The sequence below is a fragment of the Peromyscus maniculatus genome, chromosome 20, assembly GCF_049852395.1.
Source record: "Peromyscus maniculatus bairdii isolate BWxNUB_F1_BW_parent chromosome 20, HU_Pman_BW_mat_3.1, whole genome shotgun sequence".
Lineage (NCBI taxonomy): Eukaryota > Metazoa > Chordata > Mammalia > Rodentia > Cricetidae > Peromyscus > Peromyscus maniculatus.
The window spans coordinates 42852085-42875834 of record NC_134871.1 but is presented as its reverse complement, the minus strand read 5'-3'; the positions used below and the strand labels follow the sequence as shown (position 1 = coordinate 42875834).

The window sequence follows — 23750 nt, the reverse complement described above, 5'->3', positions numbered from 1 at the left end:
CTCCTGTCTCTGCCTCTGGGTACTGAGCTGCAGGTATGTGCCCGCATAGGACGGTGTGAAAGCTCCCAGAGCCAAAGCTCTGTTCAGTCAGTGACTATACATCAAAGAATGGAGCCTGGAGGACTATGAGTAACAGGGATTCCCCACCCTGCTGGATCCCATCTGCCTTCATTCTTTACAGTGATAAGACAGTTTTATTTTTAAGTGTCAATATTTACCAATGCCAGAAGTTATCGTTTTTGTAAAGACTGAAACTAATGTAATACTTTAGGTGTCGATTTAATGTGTAGCAGTTTATGAATGAACTGAGTACATTCAGACCTAGACGCAGGAAGAGCCTGGAGACCAGCCAGGGGGGTCTCTTGGGTGGATTGCCCCACTGAGCCTCTGAGAATGGGCTGTGCTTTAGAGTGGGTAGCAGGGCTCAGAGCCAGCTGTATGGTCCCTCTGCCTCAGTTTCCCACCTGCGGGATGAGGAGCCTCGATGAGTGTCAAGAACAGGTAGCTGAGCCCTTAGCTCCCATGGCCCAGGAGGTGATTCTGTCACGGGCTATCCAGTTTGCTGGTCAAGAAACAGCAAGGCTCTCCTCTCATCTTTCTTTTTAAATTGTGTTTTCTTTAAGAGTTAATCTATTCTTAGTTATGGGGTCTTTTATTATCTCAGGCTGGCCTCGAACCTATTATATGGTTGAAGCTGACTCTGAACTCCTGATCCACATGCCTCTACCTTTTCTGTGCTCAGATTTCAATAATGGGCCATCATGCCTGATTCATGTGGTGTTAAGAATAGAGCCTTACCCGCGGCTTCTGTGTGTGCTAGGCAGGCCCTCTGGCCACTGAGATACACTGCCAGCCCTAACCTTCTCACTATGACAACCCACTGAAGTGTGGAAGTCCGCGTTGACTACTGTGACTAAATGCCATAGACCATGGCTTAAAAACAACAGAAACTGGAGCCACTGGCCATGGTGATACATGCATATAGATCCACCTACTCAGGAGGCTGAGGCACTGTAGTAACACAGAAAGAAGGATGGGATAGAGGAAGGAAGGAAAATGGAAAGCCAGCAAGAGAAAGGAAAGAGAGCCAGGTGTGGTTGTGAAGGCGGAAGCCAGAGGGTCAGCCGTTCAGGGCCAGCTTCAGCTATTTATTTGGTGAACTGAGGCCAAGCTGAGCTACAGCAGACCTTGTCTCAAAACCAAAAAGCTAAGAAAGAGACCCTAGTGTCAGGTGATAACTACTTCACGGTCAGAGCTGGCACCTTATCACTGTGTCCTCGCGTGGTTTAAAAGGCAAGGCAGCACTCTGGGGTCTTTGTTGAGATGGGATCTATGTACCCCAGACTGCTTCACCCCCTATGAACTGGGATTGCAGGGGTGCACTTGTGGTCCTCTTTTATAAGGGTACTGTCCCCCTTGAGGAAGGCTCCTCCCTCACTACCTCTGACTCACCCTCCCCCCTTGGGTGAGGACTTCAGCAGGAGTTGGGGGACACACAGTCAAGGGGTCTGAAGCTGTCACTTGACCCACTAAATCCCAGGGTGGGAAGCACAGGGACTGGAGATGGAACACAGGCAGGGGTGGGTCCCATCAAGGGTCTACTTACGTTCCAGGTCCCTCAGCAAGAATGTCACCCCTGGCCTGGTTTGCATTCCCAAGCCCAACAGTGTTCCCATCCCTCAGGCACACAGGACCAGAGCTCACAGTGATGTAATGGGGGTGGGTGGGGAGGTGGAGGGGGGTGGGGGGAGGGGGCAAGTCTTGCAGACTATCACCCTGGTGATAAACACAGGTCCCAAGCTTCATACAGATCCTGTGACTCTTTCTGATCCCGTCGGTTTCTTCTCTGAAGTGTCCCAAGTCTTTGCCAACATTCCTATTATATTGTTACTTTCGCTTCCTTTTTGAGACCCTCATGTATTCTAGATGGATCCTCTGTACATTATATACGTACAAAGGATATATTGTTGAGCATCGCATCTCTATAATACAGTGCAAACATCTTCCGCTCTGTGGCTTTGCTACTCCGGTTTCTTTTTTTTTTTTTCTAAACAGGGTCATTCTATTATGCAGCCCTGGCTGTCCTGGAACTCATTATATAGACCAGGCCAGCAGAACTCACAGAGTGCTGGCTTTAAAGGCATGCACCACCACAGCCAGCAACAAGCAACATTTTTTTTTTCCTTTCGAGACAGGGTTTTTCTGTGTAACCCTGGCTGTTCTGGAACTCACTCTGTAGACCAGGCTGGCCTCAAACTCAGAGCTCTGCCTGCCTCTGTCTCCTAAGGGCTGGGATGTACAGGCATGGGCCACCACCACCCTGGGATGTACAGGCATGGGCCGCCACCACCCTGACTACAAACAACACTTGTGTGCTGAGAATCTTAGCATATGAAAGCTGGAGGGGGCCAAAGAAAGTTCTAGTGTGGCCCTGAGGACAAGAGGACTCTGTGGGCAAGTGTGTTGGGGACAGGTTGCATATTATCTATTACAGCCCAGGCCTGGGTTCTCTCCATGTTGAGTGGGTTCTGGGGCTGTGTTCCACAAACCTGAGCTGAACCGACCTCTGGATCTTCCTGAATTACCCAGGCTATTGTCTTCGGTTAGAGCAACAGAAATTGGACTGAGGCACAATTCCTGTTTCTCTCCTAGAAGCAGGATTCTTCATACATTGCTGAAGGCTCTGAGAAGGACTGCCATCAGAAAACTTTAGGATTTGACTCAATACTTCCCAAATTGACTTTGTTCCCTTTTTTCTTCCTAATATATATTAAAATGTGTTTTAATATATAATACATATTTTGAAACAAGGTCTTACTCTGTAGCTCTGGCTGGCTTGGAACTCACTATGTAGACCAGGTTGGTCTCAAACACATATAGATCCCCCTGCCTCTGCCTGCCAAGTGATGGAATTAAAGGCATTTGCCACCCCGTGTGCTTTTGAGATGGTCTATCTGGCAACCCCCCTGCTGTAGTCTCGGTGCTAGGATTACAAATGTGCATCACCACACCATCTTGAGGGAGCTCAGGGCCCCTAAGTTTGAGTCATCAGGCTCAAGGCATTGGAGCGTGCTTTGTGCAATTTTGCAGGCTCTCTTTTCTCTTCCCTGGGGGGTATTAATCAACAGTGGGCTGAGCTATGGAGTGGCCTGCTTCACTCTCTCAGCCTGTGTCTGGTGTAGCCTACAGCTACATCAGGAGTCCCAGCACAAGAGTGGGAATTGCATGGGGGTGGGGGAGGGGGCGCGCGGGCAAGAGAGGCCTCCAGTGTTACGTGCCTGGCCAGACTGGGAACTTGAGAAAGTTCTAGGCATGGGTGGAGACGACAGACGCTGTTGTAAAAAATTGAGTCCTCCTAGCTTGCAGGCCAGAAAGGAGGCCCCGTGTGGAGAGGAAGAGAGCATCCCCAGCTTTGCTGGTGGGGTCGGGGAACAGGAGGCTTGAGGATAGAAACGTCAGAGGGAGAGACGGTGGCCTTGGCTTGGGCTGTGGGTCGGCAGAGCTTTGGATGGTGCAACAGCAGAGGAGAGGGTGGCTGTACCCTGGAAAAGGGCACCCTGCACCGTAGTGCTGGGTGGCTGGATGTGAGCCCTGGATTTACCGGGGCACTGAGAGACGGGAGGCAATGGCGTCCTTCCACCAGCAGAGGGCAGTGTTGGGTCTCGGTAGAGACACAATCCCGCATTCCTGAGATTAAATCCTGCCTGGAAACAAAGTTCCCCAGCCTCCATCCTACTGCAGAGCCTGCAGCCTTTTTTTTTTTTTTCCCTCCAGGCCCCAGGGTTGTGCAGTGAAGGTGGAGCTGTGGGCCTCCTAGTGAAACGTGGCAGCTGGAACCGCAGGTACCCCAGGGCCCTGCTGCACACCAGCCCTGCCTGCTACCACCATCTTGCCGTCCTTAGGACAGTGGCCGCTTACAAAGGCGTCTCTCTGGGCTATAATTTTGCCTGTTTTGGACCTTTCCCTTCCTCTCTTCCTCCCTCCCTCCCTCCCTTCCTCTCTCCCTCCCTTTCTTTCTTTCCCTTAGAGGCAGGGCCCCCTGCATTGCCTCAGCCCCCGGGAGGCACACCTGGATGCTTAGGAACTCTTCCAAATGAAGTCAGGCTGGCTTGCTGGCTGCCGGCCAGCCACAGCCGCTGCACTTAGCTGCATCGACTGGATCCCATCCACACACACACACCGGGCTCCCTTCTCACTCCATTCTGGAGGGAGTGCCCATGGTGTCCATCCTCCCTGTAATGGGCAGCCATGCCCACTGCTGCCCGGACTTCCTGGTGCTCAGAAACACAGCTCACAATTTTATTTTTTGAGACAGGTCTCATGTATACCAGGCTGGCCTTGAACCATATCTCCACCTCCTGAGTTCTGGGATCCTAAGCATGTGTAATCATGTCCAGTCTTTTTTCTTATTTTAAATTTTAATATTTATTTTTGTGTGCATTGTTCTTTTGCCCGCATGCATGTCTGTGTGAGGATGCCTGATCCCTTGGACCTGAAGTCAGAGACCGTTGTAAACAGCTGCCGTGTGGGTGCTGAGAATTGAACCCCGTTCCTCTGGAAGGGCAGCCAGTGATCTTAGCTGCCGAGCCATCTCTCCAGCTCCTCAAGTCCAGTTTTTGTGGTGTTGAGGATCAAACCTGGAGTTTCTTTTCTTTCTTCCTCTTTTTTTAAAAAAATGTATTTTATTTTTATTTTTTGAGATAGGGTTTCTTTGTGTAATAGCCTTGGCTGTCCTGAAACTCACCTTATAGACCAGGCTGACCTCAAACTCACAGAGATCTACCTGCCTTTGCCTTGAGCGCTGGGAGTGTGTGCCACCGGGGTTTCTTAATGTCTGGAAAGCATTCTATCAGCTGCGCTCCTGTATGCCCTCCCCAACACAAGGTCTTGAGTAGGTGTTTAGTGCTCCATTGGGTCCCCAGCTCCCTTCCACCCGCCCCCCTCCCCTCTCCTCTCCCCTCCCCCAGCCCCCATCAGTTCTGTGTTGCTGGGGCTGAGCAACAAACAGTCTCTCCTGAGTTCAGGAAATCCTGTCTCCATCCCCCAAGTAGTGGTAACCACAGGGTCAGGTTTGTGTCAATCATTTGCAGGGAGACCCATGTCTTTCTTTTATGTATCCTAGATTGGCTTTAAGCACGCCATCCTCCTGCCTCAGCCTTCTGAGTCGCTGAGGTGGCAGCCCTGCAGTACCTCCCATCCCTCCTCCTCCTTTCGATGGGTATTGGAAGGAGAGCTGCTTTTCTCGCTCCTGGGACTGACTTTGAGCACTGCACAGGACAAGGAACCTCCCCCCGCCCCATGCCTGGATCCTTGCAGTAGAACCCTGTGGTCTTTGGCCTGGGCCCTCAGCGTGGGCTTTGAAGACGCTGCATGTGTGCAGGGTGAGGCAGGACCTGACACTGCCACTTCCACAGAAAAGGCTCCAGAGACAGTTGCACAGGACCGGGAGCACGTGCCAGCAACAAGTGGGGAAAGACGTGCTCAGAGCATCCTGGTCCGGGAGGCCTCAGAGCAAAGCCTGGGGGCTCTGACCCCTGGAATGGGGGAGACCCGACCACATCTGCTCCCTGACAGCTGATAAAATTAATCTTGAACTGGCTGTGCTTCCCTTGGTGCTTTATTAGGATTATCTAGGTTGTCGAGCCGCGCCGGGAGGTGGCGGTGTGGTCACGCGCACGGGCCTGGCCGCGTCCAAGTTCAAGCTCTGGGTGGGGAGCCAGCTTCCCGTCGCCGTTTCGTTAATAACTTAAAGAGCCAGGCCGAGGTGCAGGGGCGGGTGCGCGGCGGGACGCAGCCCGGGCTCTAGGCGCTCGGCGCGGGAGGACCCCGACTGGGTCGCAGTGCTGGGCTAGCCGCGCCCGGAAGCCAGACGTCGCCGCGCTCGGCTGCTGGAAAGGTCTCGGCCGGTGTGCTCTGGGTCGCCTTTGGGGTCCCGCACTCGGGGCAACCACTCGAGGGGCCGCCACTGCTCTCCCACCCCCCACCCATCCAGCTGCCCCGCGTGCGCGGGCCGCCTCCAGCCTCCTCCCCTGCCCCCTCCCTCTCTGCCACCTTCCCCCCTCTTTCTCTTCCCCCCCTCCTCCCGGCCGTCCCCTCCCTCGTCGTCCCTCTCGCCCCTCCTCCTCCCCTCCCTCCTCCCGCTCCCCTCCCCCCTCTGCTCCCGCCGCCTCCGCCCGCCGCCCCGGCCGCGTCGGGTAAACCTGTTCTGCGAGGCAACCGTGCCGGGGCGGATCGTGCGGTCGGCAGCTCCTGGCGGCTCGCGGCGTCGGGGCCCGTGGAGCGCGCGGTCGGTCTTCAGCCGCGGCCCTCGGCACCACCACCATGTACTCCGGAGCCGGCCCCGGTGAGTCCGCGAGGCGCCCGGCGCTCGTGCCGCGGCGGTTGGTGGGGGGCGGGCGGGGCGGGCGGGGACGACGGGGCCCTGTGGGGCCGCGACGTGGCCTCGGGGTGGCCGGACAGGGCCTCGGGGTGGGGAGGCCCAGCGCGCCCGAACGGCGCAGCCGGGACGCGTGTGGGGGCCCAGGCCCGGCCTGCAGCGGGTCGCCGTCCTCCCTGCAGCGCTCCTCCCGCCGGCCCCGAGCGCATCGCAGCGGGGTCCAGCCCGCCGGCCCTGGGGCGGGGAGCTGGACGGGTCGGGAACCGAACCCCGGGGCCCCAGGACCGCGATCGGCTGCTCCGGCGCAGTTCCACGGCGGGCAGCCGCCCTCCCCATTCAAGTGCTAATCGCCCTGCGATTTCCTAGCGGAGCGGGTGGCCGCCGTGGCACCCCTTCCCACCAGCGTGCCCGTTTCCCTGGAAAAGTTCCAGAAAACTTAAAAACACGAACGCGTTTTCCCACACCCCGTTTCCCGAGCAGAGTGGAGGGCCGTTTACTCGCGGGGCTGAGAAAACAGTCAAGTGTTGGAACGCTTTTTCGCCTTCTCCCGCCAGGCACGTGGCTCCATTTCCCGGCTGCCCCGCCGCTTGCTCGGGCTCAGCCTGCCCCCCTTTGTCCGCCAGGCTGTACTTGGCGCCCGCGGGCCCTCCCTGCTGCCCACCTGACCTAGTGGTTCGGCCCCGGGGCCTCCCCAGATCTTCCCCACGGTGGGATCTGGAAGCTTCCTAGATCTTCCCGGGTCCCCCGTGGTGCCTGCTCCGAGCCTAGTGCGCCGCCTCTCCTGATGTCATAGGGCTCCTCGAATGCCCACTGACCAACTTGTAAATGCATTCATTATAGGGTTTCCAGCAATTTGGAGGCCCGTTTAACCTTGCGCCTGGGAGGTGGCCAGGTCCTGGGGGCCGATGGTGGGGGTCTGGAGCCTGCCTTCGAAGTGGCGAGGGCAGCCTCCTGCCAGAGTGTGGGAATCCCCCAGCTCAGCGCTCTGGAGGAACCCAGAAAACCTTAGCTCTGAGGCTGTACGTTTTTCCAGCGTGTCAGTTTCTAGTGACTTCCTTGGGTAGGAGGCCAGGCTTTCCTCTGTTTTGTGTGTGGTTCTTTGAGCCCGCCATAGTGGGTCTTCGTTCTGAATAGAGGCAGTGGAGCCTCAGAGACGTTGAGGGCCCTGTAACATCCGGGAGCCAGCAGGCATTAGGGCAACCTGTTTGAACACTCGTATAGAAGTGGCTTCCCAGTCTTCTTTGACCTTGACCCACGCTTGGAACTACCTGTTTGGCGTGGATTCCTCCCAGACGGGGTGGAAATAAGAACCTACTGTGTGTTCTGCAAGGGGATCTTGCCTTTTAGAAAAGAATGCGGTAGCTCTCTGGATCAGCCCGTTCGTTTTTTTGGTCACTGGCAGCTTTGAAGATGGCTGCTGCGGCGTGGGCCTCTGTATTGTGGCCTGAGGGAGAGACAGTCCCCTCCAACCAGAAAGCTTTGGGCGAGAAAAGAGATGCCTGTAGGATAATTCTTGGCTAATGGCAGGCTGGGAAGGAACCCAAGTTGCAGGTGGGCCAGTGTGCTGTAATTGCAAGGCTGGAGTGCAGCTCCATTTTATTGTACATACCAAGGCTTTTAATTTTGCTTAAAAGGACCCCCCCCCCCCGACACACACACACATACACACACACAATCTCTTCAATGAGACGCAACCATATTTCCACATTTAGGAGAATGGAAGGCCATTGGATTTGAATTCTAGAAAACTTTGAACAGAGTTTCACTGCTCCTCAGCTTGATGGGAAGTAAATACTTAGTAAATTAACTTTAAAAATAGAATTCACCGCGGGTTCTTACCCCGCCTGTTACAAACAAATACTGTTACATGTGTGAAGTTCATAGCGTCAGGGGCCAAGGTTCAGAACTTGCTAGGTTTGGGTTTTTTGTTTTTGTTTTTTTTTTCCCCCTTCCTGAAGGATTAGTGGTTTAGGGTATGTAAATTCACTACCCTCCCCGAAACTTCCTACTAGTCCTACATAGTGGGTTGTAGGTGAGATCCGCCACCAAAGGTTCTTTAATCGCCCAGCGGGAGCTTCGCCTCCTGCCTAGGAGAATTTGCTACAAAATAACCTCTGTGACCGGGAAAACTGGGTTGGGAGTTGCCGGTGAGGACTGGGGTTTTGAGCATCGATGCATGCACGCACTGTGGTCTCCAATGCCAGCATTTGGCCCTGCTCCCCGGATTCTCCCCAACTCCCAGTTGGGTCTGAGGGTACCACTGCAGCTTGGCGGCTTCTGTGCCGCAGGGAAAATGGTGCCAACGCCTGGAATGCCCAGCATGGTGGCTGAGCATTTGTGGGAAATCTCCCCCCCCACCCCCCCGCCCCCAGCCCAGTAGCCTGTGGGGGAATTTAAATAAGTGTGGGTGGGGAGGGGGCATGTAAAAGCTTTGGTTTATACCTTCTTAGGAAGCAACATTTTGTAACTTTGAGTTTCTCTGTTAATACAGTTGGGTTCATTCTTTACAGTTCAAGAGACTGAGCTGCCAGTCTGATAAAAAAATGTTTCTTTTTCTTTTTTTAACTTTATGAATTGTTATTGTAGAAAATGTAACACATGATTTTTAAAAAGTTTCTACCGTGAAGTAATTTTACAAACATGAATGCGCCGTGTCTAAAGATTGGGTCTCTGCCTATCCCCTCCCTCCCCAGCAGATGTCTGCGTTCCAGCCGTGGCTTATCAGCTGCCTCTTCTCCCATTAACATCCTAAAGCAGATTCCAGCCCTGCCGCCTCACCCTGCCATGAATGTGTGTACAGAATACACACAGGGATTTCTTTTTCCTGCTCTTGCAGAGACAGGGTGGGCTGTAGAGCCTAGGGTTGTCGCAAACTGGTCCTCCTGCCTCCGCTTCCAGAGTCCTGGGATTGCAGCCTTGTGTCGCCACGGAGAGCTGGCACAGGTATATGTGAACGAACATGGCTCGCTGCCATTGTTACACCAGGTGCGGCCTCTCCTCTTGGCTCCAGAAACGCGATCACAATTAGCTTGCTTTTTAAAAATTATTTTCATTTATATGTATTCGTGTTTGCCTGCATGGATGTATGTGTACCGCATGTGTGCCCGGTGGCCCCAGAGGCCGGAAGAGTGCATCGCAGAACTGGAATCGCAGACCGTTGTGAGCCTCCACGTGGATGCTGGGAACAGAACCTGGGTCCTGCAGGAGCGGCAAGTGCTCTTAACCGTTGAACCGTCTCTCCAGCCCCTACAATTGATTGATAGTAGAATATGGAGTTAATGGAAGAAGATGTAAATTTGGGTGTCTGTCTTCTAAATCTTTCTTGGTTGTATTTCGGTTTTTTGAAACAGGGTCTTACTTTGTAGCCCGGGCTGGCTTTGAACTGGTTTATGTTCCCTGGTGGGAGCTCCCCAGATGTGTGCCATCATATCAGCTTTTGACCAAAGCCTTTTTTTTTTTTTTTTTTTTTTTTTTGAGCTGAGGATCGAACCCAGGGCCATGCGCTTGCTAGGCAAGCGCTCTACCACTGAGCTAAATCCCCAACCCGATCAAAGGCTTGAAAATGGCCTCCACCCCAAACGGCCTCCATCCCCTTTGTCTGCGTGTTCGACTTCTTATTGACACTGAAGGTCTTCAAATCTCCAAGTAGGCATCTCCCTTGCAGCCTGCCTCCCTTGGATCGGTCCTTCAAACTCTCTGCCTGGCCTTCAGAGTCCGCCTGCCTGCTTTCCTGTTCTCTGAGGGCTGAAGGAGACCCACATGCTCGCGTCCACTCCGACTCCCTCATCCTGAGGGTGCTTTTGCACGGGTCGCTTTGAGTTGCAGGGGCGGGGGGGGGGGGGGGGCTCTTTCTCCACGGCCCACTTCCATCTCAGGCGATCCAGGCGGAGGGAATCAGGGATGGCCTTTGTGTAGCTCAGATCTTACAGCCTGCCCTAAGGTGGGTTTCCCCTCCCCAGTTTTGGGCTCAGGTGTGGGGTGAGGCGTCAGGCTCGCTCTTCTGCATCCCCTTATCTGCTCCAGTTATCCTTCGCACCCTGCAGCTTCACCCCTCCGGCATCGCTATCTCCTGGGCAGCCCGGCCGTGGTGGCCCAGCCCCGGTTAGAGTGAAGCGCTTGTGGTGGTGAAATGGCCTCAAGCTCCTACTGATTTCCCACTTTCACCCCTAAAGCCAAAGAACCCCAAATCCCTATTTATTTATTTTCTCTTTGAGCCCAAACAACTGTGCCCTCCTGTGAGCTTTTCGGTAGAGCTGTGCAGGGCTCATTATCTAAACGGGGAGCTTTCTCCAGTCCAGTGAGGGATGGGGACATCGGGGCAGACCAGGCTGGGCCATAGCTAAGTCGGGAGCATCCGACCCCAGTGTGCACCCTTGCTTCACGCCCAGCACATCTGGAGTCCTTCCTGATGCCCAAAGGCACACATGTGGTGTCCCTGAGATGCTGTACCAAAATGTGCCACTGCGGGCCCCAAGCAGGGGCCCCACCAGGTATGTGTGAGGCGGCCAGAGCCTCTGCTGCCTGCCAAGAACACGGTGCCGCTGGCTCTTGGGTGCTGGACCAACATCTGGGGCGTGTCAGCAGACGCCGTGAACATGGTCGTCCCCTTCAGTCCTGTCCTCCTAGTTTGACCTCTGTGTGGGTCTCAGTTTCCGTGTGAGATGTTACCCAGGTTGCTCACAACCTCTGGACCTTGTGACCTGGATTCTTTTTCTGCCGCAGGGGAGCCGTGTGTACGTGTCCCCAGTCATCTTGAGAACGTTCTGGTAGGATGATTGGTGGTTACCCAAGGTAGGCGGACAGGGCCCACTACTGGGCAGAAACTGCTTCGCAATCACTGTGGTGCCAGGTGGTCAAACTCGTTCTGGAAAAACATCCAATAGCTCTTCATGTTGTGTTGGGATGGGAGGGGAAAAAAAGGTTGGGTGGTTGGGTGGTCAGGGCCCAAGGTAAGACATCTCTCTTCTGTGGAGGATGCTTTGGATCGAGTGACCCTTGCCTGGATTTCCTATTACGGTTGTAGGATTGACAGAGCTTGGAGCTCTGTGGGGGAGGTGACAGGCCCGCGGCTAGTCATGGGGACTGCCCTGTCAGCCCTCCCGGCCTCCTTTACCTCCTTCACCTGGGATGGGTTGTGGGTTGTATAATAGATTTTTTTTTTCTTTTGCTTCGATAATAAAGCACCATGACCAAGGCAACTTAGAGGAGGAAGTTTATGGTTTGGTGCTTATGGTTCCAGGGGGTCAGAGTCCATCATGGCGAGGATGCATGCATGGCTACAGGAACAGGAAGCCGAGAGCTCACGTTTTTCAGACATTTACAAGCATAAAGCAGAGCAAAATGGAAATGGCAGGGTCCTTTAAGCCTTCAAAGCCCACCTCTAGTGACGTGCTTCCTCCAAGGCCACACCTCCTAAGCCAACTAGGGATCAACTGTTCAAATGCCCCAAACTAGGGGCATTTCTCATTCAAACCACTACAGGGGTAAATGGAGTAAAACGAGCCACGACCTCATTGTCCCGGTGGGCTGTGAGTCTCTCGAGGAGACTGATCTGTGTACTTCATGAAGTTTGGGTGTGAATGATCCAACTAGACAGGCGCTGAGTTTGGCTGTACCTTCAGCCTGACACCCACTGTTCATGAAACACTGGGTAAGTTAGTTTCATGGCCATGGCAGGAAGAGAGGTCAGATGTCACCGTGCTTTAGGGCTATTAGGTTTGGGGTGCTGAACGGAGCAATCTGAAGCTGGGGTGAGTGCTGGAGGTGGGCCCGGAAAAGCCAGATGAAGTGGGGAAGGCTTTGGGCTTGAGCTGTCTGGGATCCTCAGTTCACACTCAATCAGCCCTCTGGCCCTGAACTGGATGGGCCTGGAGGAGATCCGGAATCACCTGCAGGCTTTGCCCCACCTTCCCCACAGGTGATTGCTGTCCCGAGGGGTGTGGGACTCCCAGGTGCTTCCAGTAGGGCCTCTGAGAAGGGGGAAAACATTCCCAAGAACGCCATGTTAGGCAGGATGGCAGGGCAGACAGGAAGCCCGAGTCGGGAGTGGGGCTGGGCCAGAAACCTGGCTTGCATGGGCCTGAGAGAACTGTCTCTGTCTTGGGCAATGTAGAGAATGGAAAATCAACTGACGACTTCCCAAGAGCTCCCAAACAGTTAAGTTTATCTGCTTCTTGTCTGTCTGCTTACCTGCCCCTCTTTTCTAAAAAAAAAAAAAAAAAAAAAAAAAAAAAAAAAAAAAAAATAGCTTAAGGGTGTACTCCAGGACTGCCATGCCGGGGTGCTAGGACTGTGGCTTGTCTGCTCCATCCTTGAGCCCTGGGGTGAACTTACCATTAAGGAGTTCCAGAAATGCCACGGCAACTGTGCTCTGCATTTTTAAGCACCCGCAGCCACAAGGCTTGGGAACAGCGAGGACCAGGACAGTAACAGGTGTCCTCGCTGGGGATGTGACCTGGAGGGTGAGCGTCTGTGGGTCTGGGAATCCTCCGGCAGCAGAGTCTGGTTTTCCTGGGCCCTGCTGTGTGGTCACCCATTCCTAAGGATGAAACTCCAGGGTTGAACGCCATGAAAAGACTTGGCGGGTGGCTGAAGTAAGCGGAAGACTCGCTGAGGAGTGTGTGTGCGTGTGTGTGTGTGTGTGTGTGTGTGTGTGTGTGTGTGTGTGTGTGTGTGTACGTGTGTGCACAGTGGCAAGCAAAGAGCAGAACGCCGTTGGCCTCTGAGGGGATTTGGATTTCATTCTGTTGGGTCACCCCTCCGTAGAGAATCCTGGTTGCCTGGGGTGGCAAGGAGTGGCCTCAGTGCTCACAGGAGACGGAGCCCTGGGCCTGGCTTCTCAAGAGAGTGCCAGGCCACTTATCATCGGCTGCCACTGGGAGGGTGGAGTGGCCATGCTGGGCCCCTGGGCGTGCAAGGCACAGCCCTCCTAAGCTCACGGAGGTGCCGAGTATCACGCCAAGGAACACTCATTTGGAAACGTGGGTTTTGTTTTTATTTTTGCACATTTTTATTGAGACATGTTCAGATTCATGTTGCCGAATGACAAGTGTGAAGAATCTTGCCAAGCTGGGTGTGGTGGCGCATTCCTTTAATCCCAGCCCTTGGGAGGCAGAGGCAGGTAGATCTCTGTGAGTTCGAGGCCAGCCTTGAGGTCTATAGAGTGAGTTTCAGGACAGGTTCCAAAGCTACACAGAGAAACCCTGTCTCAAAAAACAAAAAACAAAAAACAACAACAAAAAAAAAGAATCTTGCCAAGTCATCCTCCTATGATCAGACCTTAGATGCTGCTGCAGGTGACTCCTCCTCCTTTCCTGCCACTCCAGCCCTGGCCTCTGGGATGGCACCTGGGGCTTCCACTGGCCCTATGGAGGTTCCTTCCTGGCCTCCACCCAGAGTCTGATCAGCAGGACTCTGCAGTGTGTATTGCTCTCATTATCTAGTCCAAGTGGGTCTGCTTTGTCAACAGAGGGGAAGAAAGATGATTGGCGTTTCAGAGCAGGGAAGGTCTTTCAAAATGTCAGCCTTTAAAAAAAAAAATAGCCAAGTTTACGTAACAGAAATTTAACCGTTTAAGGGGCCGGAGAGATGACTCAGTAGTTAAGAGCACAGACTGCTCTTGCAGAGAACCAGAGAACCCGAGTTCCATTCCCAGCACCCACACTGCCTGTATCCAGTTCCTAGGGATCTGATTGTCTGCATCCACGGGCACTTATGTGCACTCACGTGCGCACACATACGATTAAAATAATAGAGATCTTTAAAGAATTCAAAATGACCCCTTGAAGAGCTGCTGAGATGCTCAGTGGCTCAGGGCTCCTGCTGTGCAAGCGAGGGCAGTGAAGTTTGGATCCTTGCACAGAGGGGGGTGGAGGCAGGAGAATGGCGGGGACTTGCTGGGAGTAAAAAAAAAAAAAAAAACCAAGACAGGACTTCCCAGGTTCAGGGAGAGGGAGAGGCGCTGCCTCAGAGGAGTAAGGTGACAGAGGACACCTGACACCCTCGTCTGGTCCTTTGTTAGTCTTGACACACACCTTCATCCATCAGGAACGTCTCCAGTCTTTGGTGCAGTCACAGTACCAATGTTAGTACCTAGTTCTAACCCCCATCCCTGCCCACCAGACTCAGAAGCCAGCGACTTACATGCTATTGAATTGCCTATTGAGGGCGTTTCTTAGGAGCAGAATCATGCAATACCACGGCCCTTTGTGTCTGGGTGTTTTGTTTAGCAGTCTGTTCTCAAGATTTTTCTTTTTCTTTTTTTTTTTAAGACAGTATTTCTCTGTGTGGCCCTGGCTGGCCTAGAACTCACTCCATAGACCAGGCTGGCCTCAAATTCACACAGATCCACCTGCCTCTGCCTCCCCGAGTGCTGGGATTATAAAGGCATGGCGCCACCACCATCACCACCTGGCTTTTCATTTTCTTTGTTATTACCACATAATCTGTCTTATGAATACGCCACCACTCTCCATCTCGCTGGGGTCCTGCCTTCCTTCAGCTGCAGTTAATATGCCCCTCTGAACATTTGGGTCTAGGTTTTGTTGTGTCCACTGTGTTTTCCCCGATATCATGCATGGGGGTTGATCTACTGGAGAACTAGCTTTCTGAGGACCTGGTCTCTTCACTGCCACCCCCTGTCACTGTGCAGACGCCACTGTGCACCTTGCCAGGCTCACTGGCATTTCAGAGTTTTAGAAAGTGAAGTGATATTTTGTTTTGTTTTGTTTTTTTAAGTGGGGAGGGGAGTTGAGGCAGGTTCTTGTCTGAAGATGGCTTTTGAACTTGATATGTAGCAAGGCAGACTGCATCCTGATCCTCCCGAGATCAGGTGTGGAGCACCAGGCCAGGTTTAGAAAGTCAAGTTATTTGGTAATCCTTTTCTGTCATATTTTATTAGCCATCAACCTGATGGGAAAAAAGACTTTTTCCCAGTTGTACCTAAGAGATCTAAGATCTGTTTATCTCGTTAGAACACATTGTGGAGTTTGCAGCCCAGACACTGAGTGAGTGGCGGAACCCTAGGAGTCCAGGATCCTGATCAGTCCTGGGGTCTGAGTATTAGCTGCCAGCCTGGGCTTCTGAAGCAGTGAACACAAGCTTGGCTCCTGCCCTGCCAGCTTAAAGCCCGGGGCACAAATGGGAACCAAGGGTCACTTCCCACATGCCTGGAAGATCACAAGCGGCCCTCACAGAGGGGGGTAAAGTGGGTGGGAAACCAGGAACAGTTTTTTGGCTGAGGAGGAGACTGAGAGGGCCACAGGGAGGCGGAGCAGAACACCGGTTGCTGTGGGCTTGGCCCACTCCATCCAGAAGGATGGGGAGCTGTCTCAGTATGTGTAGGTTCATGAGTGTGGTCACAGCAGGGCCAGGAGGCTGCCCTGTGCCTAGAGACCAGTTACGTTGTTTATAGACTTGGAAAAAAGTGGTAAGGGGCTTCTAGTCGTGGGACATAATTCAAATATACAGAAAAGTAGAGGAGAAAATCTAAAGCCTGTCCATGCCTGATGTCCTGCTTCAGGAATGGACCAGCCCCTCTGATCCCACATCTGCATCCAAGAACATCCTTTGTTCTTCCCTTTCCCTCCTGCTGGGAATGGAAACCAGTGCCTGGCTCCTGAATCTCGGAAATGACTGCAGCCTTCCAGAAGAGAGGAGTTGAGAGTCCTCTGTCAGCACCTGGATTGTGCCCCTGTCCACTCACAGGACCCATTATAGAAGCCAGGAAGTTCCTGGGTGCGTTCTGTACCTCCAGTGTTCGAGTCTGTAGCCCTTTCCAGCATGCTCCCCACGCTGGGCTGTGGTGGTTCCCATCCGTCTTGGCTCTTGTGGCCCTGCCTGTTAACTGTCGGCTCTCCCTCTGTCTGAGCCGATTTCTTCAGAGGAGTGAGGTTAGAAGCCGTAAGCAGGGTGCTGGGGTGCTCACTGCTGCTGGGGTGTCCCGTGGTGGACGTAGCCGGAAAACATTGTATCGGCAGATTCACCCACACTCACCACCCTCCTGTGTTAGTGGTAGAAGCCAGGAGTTCGGGACTGGCTCCAGCCTCCCCCACTCGTCACTGTAGCTGGTCAGCGGGTCGAAGTGCCTGGCCCTCATTACCCAGCGTAGTTGTTTATGTTGTATGCACACAAACTCCTGTGGCCAAGTGAGTCCTTTGTCACCCCTTGCTCTCAGCCCTGTGTCTGGCTCTCCCCACCTCTGGCCCTGCAGTCCACTTTTATTGCCCCGACTTTCGTCTTTCTCTGTCCCGTGAGGGCTGCCGCACACAGTCCTGGAAGCTCTCGTGGTTCATGGCTTTCACCTGCACCGTCTTGGTGCCTCTTCTGTTTTCTCCCTCCAGCTGTCACTTACCTGTGCCCTAGGCCCCCGGGAGCTCATGTCTCCCATTGTGTGGGGCCCTCTCTCTGCTGGGCTGGCAGGTAAATAGTCTGTAGTCGAGAATGACATGGCCACTGGGTTGTGGTTGAAATCTGAACAGCCAGGAGGCTGCGAGCCCTGACTTGGGCAGTCCACCTTGGTGTTGCCCTCAGAGTATCAATTGCCACCAAGTTCATGCCCAAGCTGTGGTTGGCAACTTGGCAACAGTGGCTGTTGAGGCCAGGGATGGCCACCTGCCACCTGTCATTGCGCAGCTTGGCATGTGCTCCCCTGGTGTCTGTGTGGCACTGATGAGGCCCGGCAGCCAGCGGCATTATCTTAAGAGGTGGCACTTGGTCCCTTGGCCTCCTTGTTGAACTTGTCACAGTCTGAGTGTGTACAGTCACCACAACCACATGGCCTTCAGTTTTGTTGTTGTTGGGTTCCTCGTGATCAAGGGGTGTGTGTCCCCATTTCAGAGAACTTGGGAGATAAAGCTGCAGGTGGGAGCACCTCAGAGGGCAGAGGGAAGCTCTGTGAATCCTCTCTTCCCGGTGCTCCGTCTCCCCAGGAGTGAGAGCGCAGGGTTCCTTTCCTGAGAGCTGAGAAGCATCATGGTGTCCTGGGTGCAGTCAGCACCTCTCCAGTGCCTGGTTGGCTCTGTCCCTGTCTTTTGGGATCCCATCTGCGCAGCTCCTCACCTATCAATAGTGACGCTACAGTCACCTGTCTGGAGGGTGGCCGGCTCACTGTTGCCGCCCTGGCCGCCAGCAGTTACTACTGCAAGAAGAGCATCAGTGACTTGGGAGAGAAGCAGATTCCTCCCTGAAAACACGGGCCGCTTGGGCACCATGACTCCACGCTAAGACACATCTGCACCTTTTTTTTTTTTTTTTTTTTTTTTTTTTTTTTTTTTGGTTTTTCGAGACAGGGTTTCTCTGTGTAGCTTTGCGCCTTTCCTGGAGCTCACTTGGTAGCCCAGGCTGGCCTCGAACTCACAGAGATCCGCCTGGCTCTGCCTCCCGAGTGCTGGGATTAAAGGCGTGCGCCACCAACGCCCGGCTCACATCTGCACCTTTTAAAGCGACTGCCTCCTGGGTGGGAACTGCGTCCAAGGTAAGGCAGGGCGGATGCTTGGAGAGGATCTGTGGAAATGGTTAGTGTTCACGGCTCCCTCCCTGCTCCTTGGGTTTCTCCCTTGTCTGTAAAGTGGGAGTAGCAATCGTGCTGTTACTGTTACTCTAAGGAGTAGCTGTGTGTTCATATGAAATTACTTCTGGCATCAGAATAATGAGCACTATGCACTGTGCTTTGTGGCCTTTAGTAGTGTGTAGTTGTCAAGTCGTGGACCGATTGTTCTTGGTCATGGGTCACGGTTAGTAAGTGTTCCAGGGTGTAAATGACTTTGCAGGGTCCTGTGTGGAGGTGTGCTGTGTGGTACACATCCTTGTGATTCTGAGCTTAGAGTGGGAAGGGGTGCCGTGGCTGCTCTGAGGAGTACCAGTGTGCTCTGGGTGCTGGTGAGGTAATGGCTGACTGGGCTGCGGGGTATAGGAGCTAAAGAGGACTGTGTGAGAACCCTACCTTGTCCTCCCAAGAGAACCTGCTGAGTCCTGTGTGGCCGGGTACCTTCAATCCCTAGCATTTTCCCTCATGTCCCGAAAAAGGCTCAAAATTGCAGATTAGGGATTACCAGCTGGGGGACAGTGACTGAGCCTCCCTCCCCAAACCTCCTTTGTGAATGGGAACAGGCATCTTTTGTTCTCACACGGGAGCTTCTAGGCATGTGGTCGGACGTTGTAGGGTTGTTTCAAAACAAAGCCCCGGGAGAGACAGCACAGGGAACTCGAATTCAATCCAGGTCTAGGACAGAGCCAGCCACTCAGGAGCAGAGGTGGTTTTCTTAGCACTGTGGAGAGCACTTGAGCTACTTACAGGAGGGTCGGCCTGGCTTAAAAACCAAGGTCTCCTGCAGGGAAGAGTGCTTCTGGGCTTAGGTCAGAGCCCACAGCACTGGACCCATATTGGGAACGAGGCTGGGACCTTTGATTAAAGAGCAAACGGATATCTGTCTGTCTGTCTCTGTCCCTCCCTCCCTCCCTCCCTCCTTCCTTCCCTCCCTCCCTCCCTCCTTTCTTTCCTTCCTCCCTCCCTCCCTCCCTCCCTCCTTCCCTCCTTCCCTCCTTCCCTCCTTCTCTCTGTCCAGGCTGACCCGGAACTCACAGAGATCTGCTTGCCTCTGCCTTCCAGACGCTGGAATTAAAGGCGTGTGCCACCATGCACTTTGATTTTTTGTTTGTTTGTTTTTAAGGTCGGTGTTTTGAATTCTGAATGCCGACCTGACTTGGTGGTGGTGTGCCTGTGGCCCCGCGAGTGCAGTAAGAACTGGTGTTTTTTGTTTTTTGTTTTTTGTTTTTTTGTTTTTTTTTTTAATCTGGATCCATCGGCTTGCTGCCTCCAAACTCGCCTTCACATTCTCTTGTGAAGGGTGAAAGCCCCTGGTGCTCAGTCATTTCCTGCCTTTCTATCAGAAGAGAGGTGCTCATGGATAGGGTGGGCCAGGAGCCATGTTTGAAGCATGGTTTGTTTGGGGGACCGCTGGCCCTGCTTTTGTGGGTCACTTTGGAGCATTCCTGACTTAGACCATTAGATGGTAGGATGGTGGCCCATTGGGCCATTTGCATCCAGTCCCTTTGTGTTCCTGGCCTTGGGGCTCCACAGAGCTGGAGCAGGAAGGTGCCAGTGTCTCCCCAGTTGGGACCCAAGTCTAGTCTCACACAAGCAGGTGCTCTGCTACTAAGCTTCATACCCAGCCTTTTTTTGTTTTTGTTTTTTGTTTTACAAAACTAAACTGACCGCCCCTCCCCACCCCCGGAAAGAAGGAAAGCAGTGGGTAACCTTGCTGTGAGCCGCGGCTGCAGCCCTCAGTTTCCCTGCCTACTACCGAGGCCTGGTGAGATGCATGATAGACCCGTCCTTTAACCCTGAGGCTTGGCTGCCAGGCGGGGATTGCTGTTTGCCCGTTCTGAGGGCAGAGGCGCCCCTGTTTGCTCAGCGGCTTTTCCCTGGTGCAATTTTATGTATTTTGAAGTGAACAATGTTTACTGTCTCTTAAGCTGGGCACTCAATAAATAGCTGTTTAAACTGAAATAACCAGATAACCGTGGAGGACACAGCAATTTGCCAAGCTTCAGACACCAAGGGCAGGATATGTGTCTGGCTCCCTAGATTTGGGGGTTCTGGAAATCCAGAGCTGGCACAGATGCCATGTGGGCCAAACTCCCTGCCCCCAACCCGGGCTTGGCTTCCGCAGAAGATGACTGACTCAGTCTGAGAACCGTGCAAGTGGGTGAAAGCCCCTGGGGCTGGGGCGGGCAATTGCTGACGACTACCATGACCTTGTGTCAGGTGGTGGCTTCCTCCCGGGGGACCTGGTGCAGTGTGCCACATTCTCACTTTCTAAGACCCAGCCCTTTGCCACACGCTGGGTAGTAGGTTCAGCTCTGAGCCATCGGCTTTCTACCGGTGGACAGAAGACAAGCTGGTGCCCACTGGCTGGGCCTGAGCTCCGTGGGACGGGCTGGTGGCCGCCACCCTTGAGAGGCCTCCACGTGTGTGTCAGAGCTCCCCTCCTCAGAGACATCTGGGGTGGGGCTGTGGGTGCTCTTGCTGTTTGTCAGTTTTTGAGATAAGGTCTCATCGTATCTCCCTAGCTGGCCTCCAAGTCAGAGATCCTCCTGCCTCTGCCTCTCTTAGGGTGTGTATCACCACACTCAGCCTGTGGCCTTGATGCTTTGAGAAGACAAGTGTAGATGGCCATTCATAGTCACATAATGACGTTCAGAAGACGGCTGAAGTGGAGCACAGGGCCTTCATCACCGTTATTGAGGATTCCGAATGCCTTTCTGCTGGGAATGCCTTTCTGCTAATGTGGAGACCAGAACCTGCAGCTTTCAGCTCAGCCCTCAGATGCCAGTGGCACAGGCAAGAGTCATCTGAGCAAAGAGTACTGAATACAAATGGTTTTTGCATTTCGACCCCAAGATGGCTCCTTACATAGCCACAGATGTTGGAAAGTTGGAAACACTTCCCAGTTGGATAGGGGGTACTCAAGCTATAGTAATTTCTACCTTGCCCTGTCCTCCCCATGCCAGCCTTGATCCACCCTTTCCCTCCCAAGGGTATGTGGTGTGTGTATGTTGGTTTCTTTTTGAGACAGGATCAGAGGCTGGCCTTGAACTCCATCTCCCCAGTACAGGAATGCATCACAGAGCTTATAAGGCCTTTGTGTGTTTGAGATACTGTCTGATTATGCCCTGGAACTATTGATGTTCCTGCCTCAGCCTCCCCAGTTCTGAGAGGCCCTGCTTCCACACCGATTTCTTTCTTTCTTTCTTATTTTGAAAGATGTATTTTTATTCTCATTTATGTCTGTCTTTCTGTGTGAGTATATATGTGTGTGGGAAGGTCAGAAAAGGCTGTCACTACCCCGGAGCTGGAATTATAGTTGGGATTACAGTTGTGAGCCTCCAGATGATGGTACTGGGAACTGAACTCACATCCTCTGCAAGAGAGGCAGGCACTCTCTACTCATAAATCCTCTATCTCTTCAGCTCCACAATGGTTTCTTAAAAGTTGGCCGCAGTGTAGAAAAAGCATGTTTAGTTGTGGGTCTGCAGAGTCCTGTAGCCAGGTGTGATTTTTGTAAGCCTTTTAATCATCCATTTTGGAACATAGCTTCCTGAGTCCCTGGACCTTCCCAACATTGACAAATTTGATTCCATGAGATCTAAATATCCTATTCGTGACTGTCACCAGGAGCCTGGGCTTTGGAAGACAGGAGCTCGTGGTGCAAATGGAAACTTCCTGATTTTCAAGTTCCCGTTATAATTTTTGTTTTAAAGCTGGAATTTCATACTTTCCCTTTTCTCTGAAGTGGCCAGCCATTGGCTCATCATTTTAAAGAAAATGTCTGCATGACTCCGTGATCTCAGCTGTGAACTGTTCTAGCCCCAATAGTGAACCTAACAAGATCTGCCCAGTGGTGCATCAGTGGTACAAATATTATGGGAGTCACCAATCACTTTCTTTTGAGACAGGGTTTCTCTCTGTAACAGCTCTGGCTGCCCTGGAACTCTCTTTGTAGACAAATTGGCCTCAGACTCACAGAGATCTGCCTGCCCCTCACCCCCAACCTGATGCTGGGATTAAAGGTGGGTGCAACCACTGCCTGACTAAAAATAAGTCTTAAAAAAAATTAAGGTAAGAAAGGGGGGAAGTCAGTATGGAAGCAGGGCCTCTCAGACCTGGAGAAGCTGAGGCAGAAACATCAATGATTATAGAGCATACATAATGAGAAGCAGCAATCAAATGTCATATGTCCTTGGCTAGGGGTGGGACTTTGTTGCCTATAGCAAAGAGCTGTGGTGGGCTCAATGCTCAAGGCTTTGGTGCTTTCCTTGGATCAGAGCAGCTCTCTTTAGGGGGACTTGCACACTGCTCATCTTCTCAATGAACGTAGACAAGTGAACGCTTTTGCTGTTTGGTGCAGAGCATTTTTCTTGCAGTATTTTGTATTAATTTCATACAATGTATTTTGAGCATATTCCCCCTACCTAGTACCTCTCTCCACCACATTTTTCACTCTCCACCCCTTCCCATCTAGCTTTGAGGGTTTTTTCTTTTCTTTTTTTTTCTTTTGTCCATCAAGTCCATGGGTTGCCTAGCTGCCGTGGAGTGTGTTTAACCTATCGGGGTCACACCATTAAAGACACCTGTCTTTCCCTCTCTCCGCCACCCTCACATTTCAGTAGCTAGATTGAGGGTGGGGCTTAGTGCCCTCCCCACCCCACCCCCTCCATGCTGGGATTTTTTTGTCTGGCAGGAGCCTGTGCAGGTACTGTGTGAGCCGTCACAGTTGATGTGAGTACTGTGTGTCACACAGAATTTCTGACTCTCAGGAGCTTTCTGCCCTCTCTGCCACAAAGATCCCTAAACCTTTCGGGGAGGAGGAGGTTGTGATATGAATGTTTGGTTTAGGACGGAGCACCCCAGTCTCTGCGTATCAACCGTTTGTGGTTCTCTCTGGAAATTGCCATCTGATGAGGACCTTTAACCTGTCTGTTATCTAACTGTGGCCCCTTTATAGTGCCACGATAGGTTCCATCTCATGGAGTGGGCCTCTGCTCTAATAAGAAAATGGTTGGCAATTCCTGTGGCGTTGAGGTGGTTTCCCCGCGTCATGTTTATAAATATCTATCTGCAAGTGTGTGCCGAGGCAGAATCTTTCTGAAAGTGGAACCACAGCGAGTGCCGTGACCGCTGACAGGTCAGCAATTGCACACTGTATCCTTGAGTGCCTTTGACTTGAGCTTGTTTAAGTCAGTATTTGTACACACAATAAGCCATTCAAGCCCCTCCCCTGCTGTTCCTGGGCATTTGGCCAATGTAATTTTACGTTTCTCTTTTTTTTTATGTGTGGGGGTGTGGGTGTGGGCGGGTGCCCATGGCTGTCAGGAGAGGCCATCGATTGATCCCCCCAGGCTGGAGCTACAGGCAGGTGCGAACCCTGCGTGCTGGGAATGGAGCTCAGGTCCTCTGGAAAAGCAGCAAGTGCCCCTAAGTGCTGAGTCATCTCTGCAGCCATGGATGTCAAGTTCTTAGAGATGCTTTCCCGCTGGGAGAGAGCCGGCCCGCGAAGGCACCACTCTGCCTAGGAATGTGCCATTTTTTTTTCCAGTGTACCTTCGCCATGGCGGAAAGCCACGTCCCCCCCCCCCCCCCCAGTGCCGTGTTACTCAGGCATCTGGGCAGTAGCCAGCCAAGTGACTGGGCTACACGGTGGAGTCAGTGCTCGCCCTCCTTGAAGATGGGGTCCTAGGTCAGTGGCCTGGAGCAGGCCAGCGCTTTCTGTCACAAGTCCCTAAGGGATGGAGAGTGGCGGCCCCTGTGCACCTCCCCTTGGCCAAGGGAAGTCACTGGCAGAGCCTGAGTTTAGAAGGGGTGATGTCCAGGGGG

The 23750-nt window shown here is 52.9% G+C and overlaps 1 protein-coding gene across 2 annotated transcripts in view; it reads left to right on the top strand.

Annotated features, from left to right (window-relative positions):
• Nucleotides 1-6183: 6183 nt before the first annotated feature.
• The window catches only part of Ago2 (argonaute RISC catalytic component 2), an 84270-nt gene continuing 66703 nt past the window's right edge, over nucleotides 6184-23750 (top strand). The window contains exon 1 of one of the 2 annotated variants that reach the window (XM_006989198.4): nucleotides 6184-6343. In XM_006989198.4, the coding sequence (XP_006989260.2) occupies nucleotides 6322-6343 (22 nt within the window). In that variant the 5' untranslated portion in view covers nucleotides 6184-6321. The remainder of the gene's footprint in view (nucleotides 6344-23750) is intronic. The other variant, XM_042264972.2, reaches the window with a different exon arrangement.